Genomic DNA, 23517 nt, shown 5'->3' with positions numbered 1-23517 from the left:
GCCGTAGAAAAATGAAAATAAACAAGATAAGGAGCCTCACATGTTGGCCAAACTCCTTATTTAGACATTTTTCTTTTCAGCTTCATCGAGACTCCTCAGCATTAGTCACTTTAACACACTTTAACAGTGTCTTTTATTCAGGCCAAGTCAACAAACATTCAAAAGCAAACCAATAGTCTCACATTCTTTAATGAGCTGTAAAAAAAAAACACCCAGTGAGTCAGCGCTGTTGATGGGGGAAACTCAGATTCAGGCGCATTTGCATTTCCTTGTTGTGGCCCAGCTGACATAGCTGGTTTATGATTAATCAGTCAGTCAGTAGGTCTGTGACCCACATCTCACTGGGCCTGTCTCTCTGCTCCGTGTGTCTGTGTTCAGGCCACTTTGTGCAGCCATATTTGGTCCATAATGCCATATTGAGCTACAGCAGAAAAAAACTAAAGAGAGGCTGGAACCATGGAGCTGTAACTTCCTTTTCCAGACATTTCCTCTTTGTTTTTATGCAAATTCCAAACTTTCAAAGTCCTACTTTTACCCTGAGAGGCGGAGAGAGCTCCCCTGCACTTTTTGTTTTCACCATCTGTCCCCCCTGAGCCTCGGTCCTCTCTTCAGCCCAGCTCCTCTTTGGTTTTCCCCTGCTTGCGTGGCATCTTCTTGCTGCTGCTGTCCTCCAGCTCTTTGCTCTTGTAGTAGTGAGGAGCTACCTCAAGCAGCCAGCTGCTGTCTATCTCAATCACCTGCGCGCAGGGAGGGCGAGAGAGAGATTATAAAACGTGTGGATATACAGGAAGTTAAATATTATACAGGAACACTCATCACACTTCCTCATTAGTGTGCAGGGTCATGCAAATAGTTATTCTTTGGAAGGCTTAATACTGGAATCAATGAAAGATGTGTTTATGTTGTTTACATTTTAGCTTCTTCTGTGTTTAAAGGGGAACTACACCTATTTTAAAAATTCACACGTTATTCCTGTGGTCTGAGACAGTCTAAAAAATGTAAGTAAACACAAACAACTCTCCCAAATCCAAAAACTAGAATGCTAAAACTCACACTTGTGGGTATAAAGTCTGCAGCTGCTCCACAGACAATGAATTGGGAAAGATGTCATAGATGACACTGAGAGCACCCACCCAGGGGGCTGTTCTGTCCTGCCTCAACTGGTTAGTTTTTAGCCACTTAAAAAAAAAAAATCAATACCAGTTTTTAAATGTACGCTATATTTAGAATATTGTCACCGCTGTACCTTGACGCCAGACAGCCTTTTCAGACGGGAAACTGCAGCTGTTATCTCAAAGCCAATAGACTCCATTGACAAAAACAGTAATTGTACTTTGCAGAGCAGGTGAGTTGCTGGTCAACTACTGGCTTGAATGGTTAGTGTGTAAAGTGGAGAAAATATTCTAAATATAAAACTGATGAAGATTTTTTTCAGCAGTACAGGGCTTAGCTTCTGTGCTGCTAGATTTGGTTTATCAAAGACGCTAGCAAAGCAACACAGAACATTAAACAAGCACATGAGAAACATCAGATAGACAACCATGTGTAACTATACATTTTTAAACATTGCAGTTACGGCTGAAAATGACAACAGAAATAAACAAGTTTGTTGATTTCACATGTCAATCGTCTACCAGAAAGTGATTGTTGTTAGCGCGACGTCATGAGGATTCAGTCTATAAGGGTGCGTTTCATTCTGCTGGTCCACAAATTCAGCCTCCCTTCAACATCTATGGAGCAGCTCAGGACTTAATACTTAATAACATTAGGCCGGAGTAACAGTACTTGATACCTTTGAGGTATTTGATGAAACAATGCAGTGCCCAGTATTACGGAAATGTCTTCAGTCAAATGACACCTGCATTTGATCCTTTTTGTGCCGGGTTGTCTGGTGAGGTCCTGTGTATGGAGCTACATTAGGGTCAAAAGTTTTGTACTTGAAAAAAGAAAATTTGAAACTGAAAATTGATCTTGAATTTTGAAAAATACAACAATGTATTCAAAATAAAAATAAGTGTATGAAACGTTTTTTCAGGTTAAATATAATTTTGATTCACTTTTGTAATTCTTTTGAATAAATATTTTATTTTCACTTTTCACTTCCATATATATTTTAACATTTGAGGTCTTATTTTTTTCAGTTGCATGTTTTATCTTTTCAGATTCAGATCTTATTTTTTACAGTTTCAAATCTTATTTTTTCACTTTCAAATCTTTTTTTTCAGTTTCAGACTTTTGACCCTGATGTGGCGTGGGGGGCGTGGCATCACCTGAGAGGGGTGTGGAATCATGAGTGACAGTGACAATTCTGACTCAACACTTACATACACCATATTCATGGTGTATGTAAGTGTTGAGTCAGAATTTTTTTAGTTCCTATGTTCCCTGAAGGCACTGTCACTCATGATTCCCCCTCTCTCAGTTGATGCCACGCCCCCCACGCCACACCAGGGTCAAAAGTCTGAAAGTGAAAAAATAAGATTTGAAACTGTAAAAAAAAGATCTGAAAGTGAAAAAATAACATTTGAAACTGTTAAAAAATAAGATCTGAATCTGAAAAGATAAAATATGCAACTGAAAAAAATAAGCCCTCAAATGTTAAAATATATATGGAAGTGAAAAGTGAAAATAAATTATTTATTCAAAAGAATTACTAAAGTGAATCAAAATTATATTTAACCTGAAAAAACGTTTCATACACTTATTTTTATTTTGAATACATTGTTGTATTTTTCAAAATTCAAGATCAAACCCCAAAAATCATTGATCAAACCTCCCTAGGCCGTGGAAATAACGTATTGGAATTCTCAATTCAGGTGTTGTTCCCCTTTAATCATTGTCTTCCTTGTAGCAGAGGAGCTCTACCATTCTTCGCAGGCAGATTTCTGAACTACAGACTAAAACTAAGACCTAACTTCTCTGCAAATATTTGAGGGAGATTTAGGCAAATGTTTCAAAGTAAACAGTTAACAGACAAACCTGTCTCATGAACTCCTTGGTGGTGAAGACCAGCTCGTGGTAGATGAGCCAGCGGGGCTGCTCCTCGAACAGAGAGCTGTTGGGGTGGACGTACACTGTCTGCTGGTGCTTCACTGTCTTGTAGCCGCCTTTGCTCAGTCGCGCCGTGTGATAGAAGTATCCTGCCGTCACCGCCTGGGAGAGAGACGAGAGCCGAGGGGTTTACAAACAGCTGATTCCTGATTCCCACAGTTTAAAAGTAAATGCATCATTTGTATGTAATGAAGCACAGGCCAGGGGAGGAGTTTGATGTTAAAATTGTCCTTCCATCCTGTTAAAACTACAAATTTCCAAAATGCAACATTTTCACAAGCTACAGAGAAGACGATTTCAGATTTGTGTTAATGCATTTTTTTCAAATAAAACACTTGTTTTTTTACATTGTTTATTTGAAGTTAAAATAAGGAGGATTTCCTGTACCCATTAAAAGGAACACAATCCTTATGATACTTGTTTCCATTGGACAGCAACAAGTTTTTACACTGTATTTCTGACAGCAGTGATCAGCCTGTGCTTTCATTTGGTTAGCATGACAATTAAATGCTGCATTACATTACTTAAAGGCAGATTTGTAAAATTATTCAGACATTTCCTTGTTTTATTCTGAAGGCTGGAAGTACATTCTGGAAACTATCACAACAAACCTAAACCAACATTTCTAAACAATACTTTGACAGGCAAATTCACAACAGGACTGTGCAGCTTTCACAGCCGTTAGACCGGCACAAATCAGACAAAGAGAAAGAGCATCTCTGGTGATATTTGCATGTATTTAAATTAGGAAGTAAGCATACTTTTGGTGTTAAATTCATCCCTTTCTATGCAAATGAGTCTCACTGCAATACCAGTCCAGGTCACAGAAATCAGTGTTTATAATAGCCACACGCAGTTACAGTGAAATCCACAGCGTCCTCAGAGAGCTGGTGGTAACTAAAGCGCACTGACAGACCAGGATATTAAATCCCAAATACTGTTACTTTCTGTCACATTTAAATTTCTTGACTTCAATGTATATGGGATCCATTAAAATATCTTAGTGGCAAAGATGTATCTTGTATGTTGGACATAAGGGAGGAGGCATAATCACAAAGTAATTGTATTACACTGTAGGCAATGAAGGACTTGTATCAGTGTCCGACATATGGAACCCCCAATGTAAATTATTATTGTTATCATTATTATTTTTCTTTGCTTTTTTCTTTCTTTTAATATTACTATTATTTACCGTGTATGTATTTATTTCAAAGAAAAGGCAGGACTTTTGTAAACACACATCACACATCTGGTATTCTGTATGTTCTTTTCTTGTGGTATGATGTTGAAAACCTACTAAAAAGGATTGTTGAAAAAAGAAAAATCTTGACTGAAGGTTGGAGGAATGCCTCTGCACCTCGTCAGTCAACACCTGAAGCTCAGGGTCTGAAAATTCCCGTTTTTTCTCTCTGCCGTTCTGCCCGCTGTGTTCCTGGTGCAAAGGCAACATTTATACTATGCTATAGTGATAATCGCAATCAAATGCAAAATTTTATGGGCGTTTTAACTCTATCATATCACTTGCACAATATCTCAGACCTTGCAACACAGCAGATACTGTAGGTGTTGCAAGTGATGCACAATTCATGCTGCTATCAGCAGCCGAATTTGCATGTCAGTTTTATTCATGTGTTGGTCAGGTTAAATCATGGTCAGATGGACAATGCTGTTTTTCCACACAAAAACTGTGCTGTTTTCAATCCAGAAGTAAGAGCTTTGATAATTCATTCGTTTCCCTCAAGAAATGAGTTGCTCTTTAGGTTAACTGTCTGATCACAGTCACTGATGCAAACAACATGGAGCTACTGATACGAGTCCAGCTGTTCAACATCTGACCCTAAAACTAAATTTAACTCAAAGCAGATTCATTTGGGTAAACGTGCATCCACTTGCTGAATAACAGCAGTTAATTCACCCTGCAAACTGAGATATCAGTGTAACTCCTGAGAATATAACAAGTTCTTCAGGGGTTTGTACTGACGGTGAGTTTCGTGTGGGATTTGCAAATGTATAGCAAATCCCACACAAAACTAAAACTCAACACTTTCCTGGGTGTGTGAGTGTGTGTTGAGTGAATGAAACTACTTTGCTTTTATGTGACACAACAAATTTGACTGTATGTGAACATGCAGTGACAATAATCATTCATCGTTTTCACAGATGTACACAAACTGTTCACACTTGCTGTAATGTAGCCAAGTGGTGTTCGATGTGTTCACAAAACAGGGACAGCATGAAACTGAAATTCAGCTGACAGATAATGTCTGTACATTTGTCTGTCATCTCGCCTTAAAAAAGCATGAACATTTTCATGTGACTAATTCACTTTTCATGTTTGCATGTAAGCATGGAGGCGTCAGCGCACCCTGGCTTAAAAAAAAAGGACGTGCACAGTGCTACTAAAGCCACTTCAAGGATAAAACCTCAAAGAATATTTAGAAAAGAGCAAAAAATTCTATATTTGTTTAATTGTTTAATAAACTTTTAATTAATTACAACAAAATAAGTTTTGGAGCTTCTTTTGCCAATCTGTCTGCATATGTTTTTGACACAGGCAAAGGCAGCATGTGATGAAAAAAGGTGTAACCCAGCTATTAAAACAAACGCCCTTTCTTATCTCTAGTGGTTTACGGGTGCGTTCACACCACACACAGACCCTGATATGAGAAGGCTGTTCACGCCGTCTCTGTTCAGTGATGTTTTAGGCATTACTCAAACATTTTCTCGCCGTTTTCTTTTCAGAATCATATACTGTTTTTACAGTCTAGTATCTTCAAAAGACTCTCTCTCTCAAGACGGGAAGCATCCACCCGCCTATAGTGTTCTAGAGCAAAAACAGGTCATATCCGATGGTGACCTTTCACCTCTCTGTGGAGACAAGCAGGCTAAAAGGTGAAATTCTCCTTGAGGGAACAAAGGGATATTCAAAAAAATGACCGTGCTGACAGAAGCCACTAGGTCAAGTTTCAACTAAAGTTGTAAATCATCTTAAGTTGTTTACCTTGAGCCGGTGTAACGCCTGAGGTGGAGTCAACAACAAAAAAAGAAGCAAATACTGTCTGCAAAAGGTGTGTTTGTTTTAGACAAGGCACCATCTTCACCATGTTTTTGAATGTTTCAGTGGGTGTGTGCCACAGGTTTAGCTTTTATTTCTTCTTTATACTGTTGCAGTAGTTTCTATAACTTCCTCACTTTGAACTTCCTGCTCAGACTACAGGAGTTTTGGGCCGATGTATCCTGATTCACTCAAGCCCCCAGGAACAGCTCCGGGCTTTGAAGTCACCTTGACATCTAGCCAAACGTGGAATTACAACTTCCAGGTCCGCCACGTGATGCCATTGGGCCCAAAAGGACTTTTTGCCATAGACTTTCATTGTGAAAGAGACATCCGGAAATTAGTAGATACATTTTTTTGAGTGTCACAACTCAATCATTCAGTCTGCTAACATTTTGAGTGCGCCGCAAGACTAACTCATTTTATCCCAAGTTAGCTGAGAGCTAGACCAGAAGTTAGCCGCTTGGCAGCTAAAGTCTCATGTGTGCTTGCCCAGCACACGTGGTCATACCAAGTAGTAGCCATGTTCACACGGAGCCAGAAACACAGTGAAGTATAGCATATCCTCTTTATTAATACGAGAAATCAACGCTAAGATTCAGTGTTTTAGTCCAGAAACTGTGGTAAAACTCTGGGGGACTTCCTCTGTATCACTGACCTTGCGTATTGGCAGGCTGTCCCCATTGGAGCTGACTACCTCCACCTCAATGCGATCCATCAGACCCTCCAGTTGGTCCCTGACGTCCCGGGCTCTTCTCATGGAGCGGAACTGGATGAAGTTTTCGTAGCACCACTGTGTGGAGTAACCACTCTCCAGCCACTGAGGGACAAAGACAAAATTACTGCTGTTAGTACAACACCTGAGTTCTAGGTAGGAATATATCAGCCCTGATACAGAAGTTCCCCACCTGGGGGTCTGGACAAGATAAATCTGAGGGTTTACGAGGTATAACAGGAGAGAAAGCAGGAAAATATATTTTTCAGTCTTTTCTCTAATCTTTGTTTCAGCAATGATGTTCAATATCTCAACAACTATTGGATGGATTAAGATTTAGTTTCATACACATACTCATGACTCCCAGAGAATAAATCCTGCTGACTTTGGTGATCACCTGACTTTTCCTTAAGCGCCACCATGAGGTTGACACTTGTGGTTTTCGTTGTGAAGTCTCAACAACTCATGTTCCCCACAAGGGGAATCCTAAAAACTTTGATGACCCCTGACATTTCATGTAGCACCATCATCAGGTCAACATTTTAATTAGGGCTGCCCCTTGAAAGTCAGAGATTCGAATCATCGGTCGGAGACACCTTACTTCAAGGCCAGCAGTCTTTTGTTTTTTGCTAGTCAATGTCCTGTGCAGTGTGCTTCAGGGGACGTTTTGGTCCCAAGATTTTGCTGCAGAGTGAGCGCTCTTGACTTTTATGTTACTCTTTGGCAGCTGTGGACGTGATGCAGTGGCACAGAGAAAGAGAAACTTTCCACCGTGAGGCTAACAGCAATTTAATACAACAAAGTCTCTGGCTTTTCTTTGATATCTAATGACGGCAAAAAATGTTGTTGAACATTTCCGATCAGTCGTCAGCACCGTTAACTTGTTATTGCGTGAATGTGCTGTCACACTCAACGTCCCGCTGAGCCCCGTTCAAACTTTAAAACGTCATATGGGGGAAAAAATTGCTGATTGATCGTATTATAGTTGGATACAGCCATAATTTTAATTTGTCCAAAATTTTGGTTTGTGACCATATACCTGCAAAACTAATGACATTACCATAAGCCTCAGTTGTAGTGCTGATTGACAAATGTAAGCATGCTAACAATAGTCTTCTTTTCTCGCGAATGACTATATAATTTGACAATTTCAGGAATTATTAAAATAAAGCAAGGGGGGAAAAATATTTTTAGTTGATGTGAATTCGATGTAAACCTGTGGCGCAAGTTCATATAGGGGGATTTAAGGGGTCAAAAGCAAAAAGTTGAGACTGTAACCTTCGGAAAAAAAAAACAGCTGCAAAACATTTTTTTTATATATATAAATTTAAAATTGTTGTTCAAGTCATTGTTCATTCATAGAATCAATTTAAACTTCCATCCTGTCCCTTGGATTGCAGATCGGTAACTCAAGTTATTTTGAACGCATCTTCAGATGTAACTTCCGCTGACTTTATACCTGTGTGTAGACGTTGAGCAGCACCAGGTGGTCTCCCCCTGGCACCACAAAGTTCATCCTGGCATTGTCGGCGTGCACAACCTTGTCTTTGGGACGGTAGAAAATAGAGTTGTTCACCGACAGCATGGCCGCTATCGTCAACACTTCCTCTGAACACTTGTACCTGGAAGGAGATGGAAAAAATTAAAAAGAAATACAGAAAACTGCAGAGAGAGACAGCGACAACAAAAGTAATCATTCACCTCTTACTTGTAGGATTTCTTCCTGAACTGCATTCACTAACAAAGTTGCCAATCCCGTGAGGTGGTGGTCTCTTTTTTGAACATTTTAGAAGATGTACGTTTTCCAAATCCAGCCACCCACGTGTCTTTAATATCATCCAGGTAGAGAACATAGAGTTAATGATGGCAGCGTTAGGGTGATGATTTGTCTTTCTTGCAGCTTACACTGGATAAATCAGTGCTCTGACTCATTTCTACGTGAGGAGGAAGTATACCAGTTCAAATATGAGCTAATGTTTGACTTCTTGACAAGTACGCAGTTTGGTTTACTCCACATTTGCATTTCCGTATTTAGTTTAATCTTTGGAATCACTTCCACCATTAGTGATATGAAATCAAACTTCTCTTGCTCAAAAAACAAGTTCCTTATCCAGGGCTGATTTTGCAGTAAATCAATTAACCTACTCCAATTCTAACTGCTAAAGTTGAAGCATATTGGACAGTATGTAAAGCTTCTTTCCTGGGGTAACTTCAATGAGCCCAAACTCCAGCTGCATAATCAACAACTAGAGCACGAGCTGGGATGAGTTTGGTATATGTCGGGAAGCCAATGTCTCCAACCCTTTTTACACAGAAATCCTGCCATGGGGCCGTAACGAAGACGGTTGGCATCATGTTGCTCCAGTGTGTGATTTTAGACAGAATGCCTGCATCACAGATGCAAAACTGGTGTGAAGGGTGTGACATGTAACACAACAGTGATGGCCTCTAGTGTGACATCCGTGACGTGCAGCACTTTCTGAACAATAAAAATGACATAACATGGCAATAACAGTTATTTACTGTCCCTGCCATATGGTAGCTGATCCCATCCTTGTGCCCAGAAGGTCAGGAGCTCCTATTTTCTCCAACGGGCGTCATTTTCGGCTGCTATTCTTCTTTGAGTTAGCTGCTAACTGCTGCCAGCTGCTTTTAAATCTTCCCACAGTGGGCTGCACACATTACATATAGTCAAAACGTCCCAACAATCCCCTCATGCTGGCTGTCTCTTTCACACAGATTTAGCGCTGTTACGTCCTCCACTGCCTGCTCACATATGAGACGACTCCCCCCGTTCCGCTATCAAACCTTTTACACAGAACGGCGAGGCAGAATAACAATGCAACATTTCCACCTTGCGCAGGCAGTGAAAAAAGGGGCTTCCAAGTGATTTAATACATCTTATACTTCATACAGGTAATGCATCCCATCAAATGAACATACAGTGAAGGAGGCTTATGCGTCTATCAGACTGGAGACTTACTGCTCGGAGGCCAGGATCATCTTGCTCAACATGGGGTCCACCGGTAGCTCAGCCATCCTGCGACCCAACTGAACCCCCCGACAAACAACAACAATCAGTTAAAGACATTCATTCATTCATTTAATAAACAATAACCTCTGCTACAGTAGTCACCAGTGATACAGTCATCCACACTCTGGAAAAAATCCCCACATCCTTAATAATCACAAGACGAGCTCGGCGATAACAGCTGTAAGCTGCAAACACAATAAGTCATCTCTCCTGTGTATCAGCACTTTTCATCAAGGAAGTCATGACACGGCATCATAAGCAACAGGTATGTACAGTACGTCATGTGCAGACTATGAGTGATGATGGACGTAGATTACGTGTGCAAAGCAAAAGGTTACGCATCTCCTCTCTGTGATTACAGTTAAGATTGTAAAAGGAGTCTAGAGAGTCTAGAGGACGGAATGACTGGATTTTGTTGTAAATATAAAAATAGTTTATAATAAACACTATAAAAGTGGCTCAGGGGCAACTGATAGTGTAATAAATTGACTGTACACATAATTTACAATGCAACATATACTAATAACAACAATAATTTAGTGTTAAGTTAATCTCAACTAACTTTGTCTGTCTGCTGTTTGATGCTGGGCAGGTAATGTCCTGTCCAAAACGGTATGGCTGCAGGCGGGACAACTCAACAATGAGCTGAAACTCAATATAAAGCTCCGTAAAGCTGAGAGGGGGCTGTAGATTCAGGTGAAAGTTCTCTCTAGATTCATCACTACGAGCGTCCCATTTCACCTATGATACATTGTTATTATAAAATATCTATTATAGCTACTTTTACATATGGAATAACTTCTTAATCTGTATAGGAAAAAAAGTATTTTATGGGATATATGGTTTGCAAAAGGTACATGTGTTGAAGTAGTTACAGCTGAGGAGCAGCGTAGGATGTCTCTTTGGACTAAAAAGGGCAGAGGAAAAAGAGAATAAAGTTCAGGAGTTGCTAAATTCTCCCAATACTCATTCCACCTCAGTATTTTATAGTAAAATGTCAAATATTCAAACTAAAATGAGTGAAAGCCTGAAACTAATGTGGCATCTTGGATGTGGAACTAGGGAAGATGTATGGCAGGATGTGATCTGAAATGACGTTTTAGATCAGATGTTATTATACACCCCTGAAACTGTTTAAAATGGGCTTAACCAAGGACAATAAATGTGGGAAATGTTACAAAAGTGCGGGCACATTTCTCCATGCGCTACTGCAGTGGTTCCCAACTGCTGGGTCACAGTCCAAAAGTGGGTCGCTGATATGTCCTCAATGGACCGCAAGTGACCTGCAAACGTGTCAAGTTTATAGAAAACATTCTTTATTCATAAGTACGGTGAATTTCCGGCACAGATCTGCATTTTTAAGTGCTGTTCCCTGCTGTAGAGTGAGTGACTAATAGACAGCTACATGATAGAGACAGCACACTAGCTCAACGACATGGCCAAACACAAGTATGACGCTGAATGTGATTAACTGTGCGGACTTTGAACTAATGACTGAGGAGAAAACTGGACCTCGTGGCTGGACCAGCTGGGAACCACTGCTCTAGGGGACTGTCCCATGGTATTACCTTTATTGGAAGGTGGTATTGAAAAATCTTGAAGGGTGGCTCAAACAAACTCCACCACAATGCCCACAACTGAAATGAATGACATCCAAAATAACGCTAGCCAAAAATGGCAAATTTTTCTGGCTCATATTAGAGGTGCAACATCAAAGAGAGGGCAAAGGGTACCAGGGGACAGGATGTGTATGTGTGTGTTTATATACTCTACTGTATATGTATATGTATGTATTTGTATGTGTAAGAGTTATTGGCGTGCCAGAGTGGGTCCTTGTGGCTGCCTTTTAAGTTGGGTGTTTTTCTGCTTTTTTGTTTTCCTCTCTCGACTGTGAATTCTCGTATATCACGTCTGTATCATCCGTTTTTATAAAGCCAGCATGTTAAAATGAATGAAAAATCAAAATGACAAAAAAGTACCTTGGTGAGCTCTCCCAGGTGGTTGAGTGCTCCCAGAGCGTAGAGCTGCTCCAGCGCTAAGACCAGAGTCTCATGAGGAGGTGGGTCCATGAAGTCAAAGTGAATTAGATCGTTGATGCCTGTAAGTAAAACATATTAGCTTATTGCCCAGTCACAGCCACCAAATAGTGATCTAACCTGCCCCAGCTTGATAAAATAAAAGTATGAAGACATGTAATTTTAGTAGTCTTTATGGAGCGCCTCCTCCCCTCACCTAGACTCTTAAGCAGCAGGACGACATTCCCCAGGTTGGTCCTCTGGATCTCGGGCACAGTCGTTTCCTCCATCTCATGTTTAAAGGCCCAGGCTGTGTAAAGCCTGAAACATTTTCCAGCAGCCACTCTGCCTGCACGGCCTGCTCTCTGGTTGGCCGAAGCCTGAGAGGGAAACAGAAGCATATATATTAATAGTTTAGCAAAATAAAATCTACCACAAATTACACATTTAAACAGCTCCCAAATACAAAAATGTACCCTGGGATCTATATATATATAAATCAACACATGATTTCCTTCTTTTAGCAAAATCCTAAATGACTGAGTTGTTTTTTCCACCTGGACCTTTATGCTCTGCCATTTCTCCTCTAATCATCACGCTGTAACCTGTGACAGGCTGTTATGATACCACAACTATCACACATTCACATATATGGAGTTTTTTGGTTGAGCTGCCAGCGTCACATAGGTTTACATTACCAAAGGTTTATGACAAAATCTCTTGACGAAAACCAACTCCCATGTGCACACGGCGAGAGAGGAGAAGGAGAGACACTGTGCTGCTGCCAGAGGAGCTGCTGAACGAGTTCCCTCTGAGCGGTAAGTCACTAAGAGTCTGAGAAGTCTGGGGCTGTTCATAAAACATTAACTCACTCACTCACAAGTTCTCCAGCAACACATGTTACACGTGCTACGCTAAATCAGTCTGTGAGATGAATGAAATAAATTCTTGTCCATATCGCCCAGCCATAGGTAGAGTTACAGGAACACCACTTTGACAAACAAACCCCACGCAGGACTGCATGATCACAGTTTATGGACTATTGCATTTTAGAAAAGTAAAAATATATATATCAGCTGACTTCTAAGCAAAGGTAATGAGTAACGAAAGCCTTCAAAGAAATGATACTCAAAATCTGTACTCAAGACAACAATGTCATTACACACAAAAAAAGCCTCCATGACTTAACCAAAACTTTCAAGGAATTTACTGATTCCATGACTTTTCCAGGTTTTCCAGGAACCCTGAATATCACAGCTTGCAGCCTGAGTGATTCTGAAAACATGTGCGTTCACTACACTCCTAGATCAAACAGTGAGCCGTTGTTACCCGTGAGCAGGGTGTGACAATGAGCGACTCCATGCCGGTGCGGGCGTTGTAACTCTTCTGTTTGCAGAAGCCTGGGTCAATGACGTAGATGATGCCATCTATGGTCAGCGAGGTTTCTGCTATATTGGTAGCCACCACCACCTGGGATTGATAGAGAGAGAGAACACACAGTACAGAGAGATAAAGTGAGTAAGCAGCGCTCAGACAAAGTCTGGATGAAGATTAAATCCAGATGTTAAACAATGGGAACAAGGCCGTGATAAAAACATCAAAACAAGGCTTTCATCTGTCACTGAACAGTGTTAAAAGCCAGGATACTCAGTCTGTATAACAAAATCTCATTGTACTACAGCAGCCTCTATTGGTGAATAATAGCATGGACATTTAATCTGCCTGATGACACAACTCACACAGAAAACAGATAGCAGAGAGCTATTGTCTTCATTCATGTCTCGCAAAGAAATAAACTTCTTCTCAGCGTCTACTGACCATTTTGTGTCTGCCAAGTTGAAATATTAATCCTACAGTGACCTACTACATCCAGGCCAACTGTATTCGGAAACAATAGCAGTTTCCCAAGTATTCTGCACAGGAATGAGACATCGTCTCACCTTACGGGCTCCAGGTGGAGTCGGGTTGAAGATCTTGGCCTGCATGTCTGATGGCAGGTTGGCGTAGATGGGAAGGACCAGCAGCTCTGCTATCTTAGATCCAAGTCGCCTGCATCTCTCCTGGAGCAGCTCGCAGCACGCTTCGATCTCCTCCTGCAAGAAACACAAGAGGTTAAAGAGTTAACCAGCACACAAAGATAAATAATGAGACCCTTTGTAGCAGCATACTTCAGTGAACACTGGTGAAGTGAACAACTTAGGTCGCATTCATGCCTCTAGTTCAGTTAATCTGCTGTTGCCCTTGTATGTATTTAAAGTATTACATTACCAAAGTACAATGAAGATTAAATGCAGCTGGCGCTTCATACCATCTTTTCACCTGCCTGTTGTGTGAAGTTTAAGGATAATGTTTATCTGCTGTCCTTGTTTTTATGTCTACCTGCCTGAAAATTGTTTTTGGGATTGTGCTGAAGTACATAAGGAGCCGCTGGAGACCAGAGTCAGATGTCTTGTATGCATACACATACTTAGCCAAAAGAACTGATTCAGCAGCAGCCATATTTGGCATAACACGTAGAAAACCCTCCATAGTAAGAAAAAGACATCTTTTACGACACTGCTTGTGCTCAGAAGAATGTTATTACATTGGAAATCAAAAAAACCCCAAAAGTTTCTCCATATCAGAGTGAACTAATGCAATAATCACAGTCAGTAAAGATAAAGTTCTTGCTTCAGGGGTTCAGGGGCAAATTCGTTTCCATCTAGGATCTGGTTTGGACATATTTAGGTACACTGAACTACTTCTAACTCAGGATATTTAATCATGTGGACCACAGTAAATGTAGTCTATCTAATTGAACTGCTTAGATTTATTTCTTTTCTCTTTTATACTTCCATCTGTGTCTGTTTTATACCAACTGCTGTCATCATTTCTTTATTTATCACATCAGTTTTTGTGAATCTGTATTTACAACAGGTTGTTTGGGTGCTCTGTTTCTCTTCTTGTGCCACTTTTTATTTTTTATTTCTATATTTATGCTCTTCTAGGTGAGTTTACTTAATGTTTCAGCAGGTGAGATGCTGGATGGGGGGGGCATGGTTGTTCGTTGCGTATAAAACAAAATATAAATGTTAATCTGAGTATATGTTTACTGTATTCTGGCTCATGTTCACTTTGGTTTTGATGATTGCAGGTCACACTTCTTTTTACTGAACCTGGTGTGTTTATGTTCTGCATCACAAAGAACTCATGAAGACATGACTGATTTTGTGCATTGTGAAAGGAAACTAAAACTTTACCTAATTTTATAAATCACAATGAGGTAGAAAGGTGGCGAAAAAGAGTCTTGATTTAACGGTAAAAGGTGCTACGTTTAATAAGAACTACCAAATACACAGAGTTGGACACCACACACCAGAGTTTGTTTGGCAACTTTGACATCAGCTTGACCACACTGAAAGTCACCGGCACACGGACCAGAGTTGTTTTAAACTGATCCAAACAGGTTAGGAGTAAAAGCATCCTTTGGCAACACTGTGGTCAGAACCACTTCTCGAAGGTGCATGTATTAATATATCTTACTATTATTCCATCCAAAATATGACAGAACACGTACAGATGTTACACACAAAATAAGGAGGAGACCACCAATCCCCCATTACAAGTGTGTTAACTTTGAACCTTTGACAAAAATCTTGAAGAATCCCGTGCTTGATATCAACAATACCTGTCCAGTGAGGAACACCAGGATGTCTCCGGGAGGCTGGGTGACGTGGATCTGTAGCACCGACACCACACAAGCTTCCAGGTAGTCTGCCTCTGGAGCCTTGACACAAAACATACAGATGCATGCATCAACAGGACAGACAAACAACAAAGACATGTCAAGTTTATAAAAAAAAAAAAAAAACCACTTTATTTTGAAGTACAGTGAATTTCTGGCACATAGCTTTTATTTTGAAGTGCTATTTCCTGCTGTAGAGTGAATGACTAACACACAGCTACTTGACAGAGACAGTAAATTAGCTTGACGACATGGCCAAACACAAGTATGGCACTGAATATATTTAACTGTGTAGACCTTGAACTAATGACTAAGGGGAAATCTGGATCCCGTGACTCGACCAGTTGGGAACCACTGGACTAGACTCATTTGACTGATTAAGAACCGATTAAGAACGGTCTTTCTTTCTCTACAAAATTTTATAGGTGTAGTGACCTGTCTCGAGCTCAAGGATGATGTCCATTTAAGCTTGGTATCTTTTAAAAAATTACATAAAATGCCACCAGACACCACAGGTGTGTTGTAAAGCCATACTTTCAAAAGTCTTGGTGGCATCTTGACACACTGAACTGCCAGCTTCGTTAAAAACACACCGCACTCGACTTCACCATGTCACAGACTTTACGGGTCATAGCTGCTGTAGTAGTAGGCCAATCACACACTGCATTAAATTGAAGAACGCTTACAGTGATTGGCTGCAGGCAAAACCATACAGCTATGGGTACAAAAAGGATCAAATGCAAGTATCATTTAACTGGAGAAGTTTCAGTCAATACCTTAAAGAGGCAACAGATAGCATCTTTTCCTAAATATATCATTATGAGAATAATGTGTGTTGCACAGGGTAGTGGCCACAGTAAAATCAGACTATCAGTGTTTACATAGGTTACTTAGTGGCTTTGCAATCTTTGTAATAAGCTTCTGCCATCGGGGGCAAAATTTCGCAGAAAAAAATCTGCTTTACGGCAGGAAACACGTCTTGTATTGCGAAATTGGTCGGTCAGCCAATCAGGGACTGGAGCTGGCCCTTACGAGGAACTGGGCATGAGATAGGTGAGTCACAAGCACAATGGCAGACAGACAAAGTTTGGAAACAAGTGAAAAACAGCCTAGCAAAAGAAAACAAGATCCTCTGTGTGAGGAGGCAAAGAAGAGCAAAAAGGAGAGTGATAAAAAAAGAGGAAAAACAAGAGTAAACCTCAGTCAGGCGTTCAAGAGATGGAGGGAGCTCCGTGACCAAAGAGGCTTCAAAACCGATGTCCAGCTAGCTTTCTTTCTTTCTACATTAAGCGTCAAGAATTCACCACCCTTTTTAAAAAAAAAAAAAAAAAAAAAAGTACCATGACCTGTATTAAGCATTCAAACAACATGCTTGTTCCTACTTTAGTGTAGAAGATATCGACGGGGAACCTCCTGCCAGGAATCCTGAAAACAGGCGCGTCGTCAAAGAAGCAGGAGAAGCGCTCCGTGTCCAGAGTGGCGCTGGCGACCAGCACCTTCAGGTCTGATCTGAACCTGGCGATGTCTTTAATCAGACCAAACAGGATGTCTGTGTGGAGTGTTCGCTCGTGGGCTTCATCTATGATTATCACACTGGAGGGAGAGAGAGACAAAGTGTTTTGGGAGAGGGAAGGATTGAGCTTAAAACATAGAGTGATACCCGTGAAACTGCAAAGAGGAGCTTAGTTAAGGTTGATAAAATAAATGCAATATCTGATAATTCAAGGACACCTGACCCAAACTGAAAGTGGAACATGTAAAGTGTGATGAGGGATGTGATCAGGAACACAAACATATTTTAAAAAAGTAGAAAACCATGAATTTTCCAAGAAAATATCATAAAATTGTCAGCAAAACTTCACGCTCAAATGAAAACAAAAACAAAACACCTGAGGATTAACTGCACAGTGACTTCATTTATTGAGCAGGTTAAAGCGTAACTTCCAGTTAGTGATTCCCTTCTGTGCATTACCTGTAGCTGGCCAGGTCGGGCTCAGTGAGAAACTCTCGGAGCAGCATGCCGTCTGTCATGTACTTGAGCACCGTTCTCTCTGATGTGCAGTCCTCGAAACGAATACTGTAACCCACCTGGATGAAACGTCACGGTTAATATGAAAACACTGATTCACCAGTCAACAATACTCTCAAATAAATATGAGGTGAAATATTAGACAACAGCTGAACACAAAAACATGAATTATAGGAAAATCCAGTATCCGTTGCTACACGGATCTTAAATTGCATCCTTTAGCCCCGTCTAGAATCAATGAAAACCGTCTGAAAGTGAAATGGGATCAGCATGATCATGTGTCAAGCTCACCTCATTCCCAAGCTTGACGCTCATTTCCTGTGCCACTCTGGCCGCCACTGACATGGCTGCCACTCTGCGAGGTTGTGTACATCCGATCTTCATGCCTCCTTTAGTGTAGCCCTGAGAGATGAACAACAGGTTGAAGGGCAGATTCACTTCTGACTTGGATGAGTTTTCCTCTTTGCTGTGCAGTCATACTGACTTGCTGCAAATCCTGTTGCCTTTCACTGAGCTTTTGTTATGTATCCTCGCCACTTTTCTACACGTGGGTACTACATGTTTAATAACAAGTATGTGATGCTTTTATGTGCTAATTAGGCCCTGTCTACACATAAACAGATATTTTTGAAAACAGATATTTCCCCTCTCCATTTAAAAAAACTCAGTTTGCGTGTGGACAGGAAGCAACAATGTAGAGGAAAATATGAATTGTCAAAAATATCTGTATAGACAGGGCCTTATATCCTGCACTCACATCTTCCAGGAGGTACTGTGGGATCTGGGTGGTCTTTCCGGAGCCCGTCTCCCCTTCAATAACGAGGATCTGGTGCTCGTGGATGGCAGCTAGCAGGTCCTCTCTGTAAGGGAAGATGGGCAGGCTGCGTCGGACCTCCTGCATGGACTGCTTCCTCTGCTCCGCCTGGGACAGAGCCTGGGCCTCCTGATCCTGAAAACAACACAGTCAGAATAAATGGTCCACTCTGAACACTAAATACTGATTGACTGCAGATTGAAAATTGAGGCAGGAACAAACAGACGAGACAAACATGAGTCACAGTGATTTCATCATTGGGAAACTGAAGCGACAAATTAAGGAAAAAAAAGGAAGTAACAAATAAATCCCACCTTATCCGCCCGAGTTCCCTTCATGGTTATGGCGGTGCTGACAAAGTCGATCATCTCGTCCTCCTCCAGGATCAGCTGGTACTTCTCCTGCTCCTGCCTCCTCCCTTGTTCTCGCTCCCTCTTGGCCCCGAAGCTGAGGGAGGCCGTCTTCAGCCTCTCCTCCTCCCAGCGGCCTTGCTCTCCTCCCAGCTCCATGGGGGTTTCCTCCAGCTCCAGGTCCCTCTGTGGCACCTCCTGGTCAGCAGGGAGACATGGGGAGGTGAAGAGTTGAACAATTAAACCAATGCACAGTTTAGTAGGTGACTGCCTCTACATAGTATGTATGTAAGTATCAGTATGTGACATCCCTTGCTCCTACCTTGCTTCTCTTCTCTTCTGGCATGTAGTATCTGTTCTTCCTCTCCTCTTGTTCTTTGGCACCGGCCTTTTTGTAATCTTTAGCCAGGTCCCGAAGGGTGCGTTTGTATTCCAACTCCTTTCTCTCCCTCTCAGTCAGCTCCTCTGTATGGAAGAGGTACTCATCGTCTTTGATCTCCTCCTCCAGGTCCTCCAGCTTCTCTGCCTCTCTCTTCTTCAGATACTCCCAGCGAGAGCGCTTCCTCAACTCTGGCAACTAGAAAGGGAAAGAGGAAGATGATGGATTACAACCTTTAGCACACAGGTGACAACTGATTTTTACTGTCTTTATTCCCCAAAGCAAACTATTCTAACACCCAGGGGTACAGTGCTTCAGAAGTCTTCATGTGATATTAACAAAAATATTTGCTTCATATATGTGATTTTTTTTCCCCCAGCACAAATAAAAACTTGTCTACCATGTTCTTCTGATCGTCTTCAGCCATCTTCAGCCTCTTCTGAGCTTCCTCATAAGCCTGGAGAAAAATAAACAAAAGGAGAATAAGTTTACCTGCATGACATGGTGGGTCCCTCTTTGAACAAATGCATGTTGTAAATCCCCCGTCTCCCACCTTTTTGTCAGTCCTCTCTGCTATGTTGCGGGTCTTGTCTTTGTCTTTCTGCTTCACTCGCTCGGCAAACGCATCCCTCTCTTCAATGTCCTGCTGTCGTTCTCTCTCTTCCTTCTCCCACTCCTCCTCTTCTTCTTCTTCTTTCTTGAGAGACTTTTGATCCCCTTGGCCTAAATTGCCCCTGATATTAAAAACAAAATTTAGATTTCATTCAATCATTTTATTAACAGTTAAAAGCAACATTCTGCAACTTGTTTGCCTTAAAACAACAGCTCCAGCATCATTGTGATGGCCCACTGAATTGTGATAGGAAGAATGATACCCCTGTCATTCCTACTGTGCGCCCTGAATGCTTGTTCCTCCACTATTATGTAACTTTGGTGAACGGGTCAGATCACATAAGCGTAACAGTTTACGGCACCAGCTAGCTCAGGTGTTTGGCTTGTGATGTCACATTCACCAGCTCCAAAGCCTGAAAGACATTCATCAGTCCTCTGTCACATCAATCTCCTTTTACTTGTTTGTGTATGCATGGGCCATGTGGTCGTGGTGACGTAACTGTCACTCTCACAGCTGAACTTCAGATGCAGATCTGGCAGATCTGTTGGCTATGATAACTGTCAAATGGTGTGCAGACTCCCCACTTGGCCCACCACAGGTGTATGCTGGCGTGGAAATGGTGCACTGTATGAACAGGGTGAGTGTAAACAAACGTTGTCTATGACCACCCATCCACCCTGCAGAAACTGGTACAAGGATCTGGATGAAACAGCCTTTACAAATTTGAAAAACTTAAAATAAATGAGAAAATCATGGTCTCATCATTCAGCTGTCATCGTTACTAGTAAACGCTACGAGACAGCCCATCCCATTCTACAATATGCACTATAAACAAACACATGGTACTGCATCGAACAATATGAAACATGCATAATAAAATCCACACAAAATATCTGGATTACCTTTTAGGTGCTTCGTCCTCACTTGACGACTCGCTCTCTTTCTTCTGTCTGATGTGCTTCCTCTTGTTCCCTCTGTCCTTGTCCTTGCTTTTCTTTTTCCCTTTCTGCTTCTCCATCACAGCGTCTCCATCGCTGTCGCTGTCCTCCAGTAGCGTGTATGTCCGATTCTTCCTGTCCATTTCGATGGCTTCCCGCTCCATCGCCCGGGCTGGTTTCTCAACAACCTGCTTGCGAGGAATCTGTAACATGCAGTGGTGAAAGACTGTTAGAGGATGCATTCCTTCCGAAATGTCCCATGCTAAAAATGCAACTAAGATAACTAAGAACTAACGACTATGCTAAGTCCACAAAACGACTGACGATAGAAAATACCTTGTCATAAAGCTCTTCTGCAAAGGCAACCACACTTGGCTCAATGTCAATCGTGCCTGTCTGCTCAAGGCGGGCCACAAAGTCTTGGGGACTCGATGCTTTCCGTGCGGTGCCGATCATGAATTGAGACACATATCGGTCACTCAACCCCAGGATGTCATGGAGACGGTCATTCACCCACTGCTCTAGATTGGCCATGGTGCCTGTTGAGGAAGCACAACACAAAAACATGATTAATGCAGGTGAAGATTTAAGCCATGTAGCTGGAGAAACTGCATTTACAACCAAGCATCCAAAGGTGTCTTCAATTAGCATTAGCTTTCTGCAAGTCTGTACTGAGTCGGAATTGAACAACCCATTCAACAACATAGGTTGATTTTAGTTTTGATAAATCAATTGTTTCATTTATAAATAAAAATCTTGATTAAAAAATGGTTAGAGCTTCACACACATACACTCTCCCCTCATATAATTATGGCATACTCTTTTGCGATTTCCACAGACTATGTAAGAACTGATGACACATTAGGAATCAGGATCTGACCACTTTGGATGGTTGTTAGTTACAACAATAAAAGAAAAAGTTTCTTTAAAAAAAATAATTGATTAATTTTAGACATTATTGATCCCCAGGGTAGATAATCACATTACAGCAGCACATGGTCTGGGGGGGAATCAGATAAAATCACTACTTGAAATGAATTTAAAAAAAATAATAATTAAGGAATAACTACAATCTACATTACAATACTAACACAATATATAAATATAACATACATGTAACTATTTAACACCTCATTTATATTGAGTTTTGCTGTATTTTATGATGAACTGCAAACTCAATCCACTGAACAAGTGAGCAAGAAACCTTTTAAAGTACTTCCGAGTGCAGTTGCTGTGCCATGCACTCTTGCAGTATGTATCAAAACCCTGTACATACAGCTAATGGTAAGTCTGAGATATATTAAAATAGTTTGCTCTAGCCTGAACACACACAGTGGCCACTTTGTTAGGTACACCTGCACTTGCTAATGCATAAAATGTCGCCTTTACAAAGTGTTTTATAGTTCAGTTTTTGTTGACATTGTTGCAAGATGTGAAGATTCAGTTGCATCTTTACTGCTGATGTCTTCGTAAAGGTGGTGTTGTACTGGCCTACATTATGATGTGAGGTGATCCTATTTCATTCTGGCAGATTTACACACATGACAGGGGGCGGAATAATCAAAACATCTCTCAGTATAATGTAGTTTCACACAACACCATCGCTAATAATGACCCCAGTGCTAAAACATATAACTGAAGTGTCAAAATACATGACAGCATCATACGAGTAGACCTTAAGGCCCAGGGTGTCGACAGAAACGTGCTGCTTTTAAGACCATCTCAGGATAATTTTTAATATTTTAAGACTGATTTTTGGATTTTTTTAATACTCAAGCAATGCAGGTAAGATAAGGTTAATATGTATATGGTCCTGTGCAGTGGTAGGTTTATGTATGAATAGCAATATAGTACGTTAGGTTATTCTATATTTTGCCAACAGGTAAGTGCAACTAAAAAGTAGTATCAGATTCAGAGGGAGGTTCATACAAAATTGTAGCTTCCGAAATGTGGACTTAAGCTTCACTCTTTTGATAAATGTAAATTCAAATATTGATAAATTACATTATATAAAATGTTTGTGGCAATTAAGACCTCACACATTCAAATTTGAGACTTTTTAAGGACCTGCAGATTCCCTGTGGCAGAACAGTTGTTTTGTAGTGCATTAGATTAGTGTAGCTATAATGTTTAAGTGTGTATCGGTGTGATCCTGTCACTGTGTCCTCTGCAAGATGTGTGACTACATTGAGAACTGGAGTCAACATAAGTCAAACATTAAGCTGAAAATGATGTGTTAAAGCGTCCTGCTATTTTTGTGTAATATGAGTTTTATTTTAGAGTAAAAATGTGTGATGAAAAGCGCTACTGCACTTCCACTGAGAGAGAGGACTCTCACCAGCTTCACTTACCGCTTTTCAAAAATGCCGAAACAACGTTGTTGTTATGGTGGAAGCAGCAGCCTGTGAGTTAGCTAACTCAGCTAACTCCAGCTACAAATAAAACGTTAGCTTGAGTTGTGGCTCACGAGTTCCCCGTAAGAACACTTAGTGGATACATCCCTCCGCAGCCATGTAAAACTATTAGCTCATTGTTTCATTTTTCCAAACAAAACACTAAAAAAATTATTAAAACATATTTTGCTAACTTATCCTAGAGCACGCTGAAACCGGAAGCGGAAACACGTCATGTGAAAACGACGGAAGAAGAGCAGAATGCGTCAGAGGCTGTAGCGTTTACTGCCCTCATGCGGCCAACTGGAAAACAACAACTGCATGGTATTTTTATATCGATGGTTTTAATGGTGGTACTAAACGTTTAAGTTTCCACCTAAACAATACAATTATTTATCTATTTATTA

At 40.9% G+C, this 23517-nt stretch overlaps 1 protein-coding gene across 1 annotated transcript; it reads right to left on the bottom strand.

Moving 5' to 3' along the window:
* Positions 1-108: 108 nt before the first annotated feature.
* On the bottom strand, positions 109-23348 carry dhx16 (DEAH (Asp-Glu-Ala-His) box polypeptide 16). The gene is made up of 21 exons (XM_050046824.1): positions 23069-23348; positions 21054-21256; positions 20682-20920; positions 19720-19900; positions 19567-19623; positions 19110-19364; positions 18752-18985; positions 18381-18572; positions 17915-18025; positions 17567-17682; positions 16977-17187; positions 15538-15636; positions 13811-13963; positions 13200-13340; positions 12088-12250; positions 11835-11953; positions 9805-9872; positions 8281-8443; positions 6765-6926; positions 2980-3153; positions 109-737 (listed from the first exon to the last, which is right to left on the bottom strand). The coding sequence occupies exons 2-21, from the start codon at positions 21249-21251 to the stop codon at positions 609-611; spliced, it is 3165 nt and encodes a 1054-aa protein (XP_049902781.1). The 5' UTR covers positions 21252-21256; positions 23069-23348; the 3' UTR covers positions 109-608.
* Between the last annotated feature and the right edge of the window lie 169 nt (positions 23349-23517).

The sequence above is a fragment of the Epinephelus moara genome, chromosome 6, assembly GCF_006386435.1.
Source record: "Epinephelus moara isolate mb chromosome 6, YSFRI_EMoa_1.0, whole genome shotgun sequence".
Classification (NCBI taxonomy): Eukaryota; Metazoa; Chordata; class Actinopteri; order Perciformes; family Serranidae; genus Epinephelus; species Epinephelus moara.
The sequence above is the reverse complement of the archived record's forward strand: the minus strand, read 5'-3'. Positions and strand labels throughout refer to the sequence as shown.

Bases quoted from the DNA above. Each gene is read 5' to 3' on its own strand.
- dhx16 (XM_050046824.1), bottom strand. From the start codon at position 21,251: ATGGCCAATCTAGAGCAGTGGGTGAATGACCGTCTCCATGACATCCTG. The intron at 20,921-21,053 runs GTATTTTCTATC...TGCATGTTACAG, and splicing joins CAGAAGAGCTTTATGACAAG to ATTCCTCGCAAGCAGGTTGT. The intron at 19,624-19,719 runs GTGGGAGACGGG...ATTTTTCTCCAG, and splicing joins CAGAGAGGACTGACAAAAAG to GCTTATGAGGAAGCTCAGAA.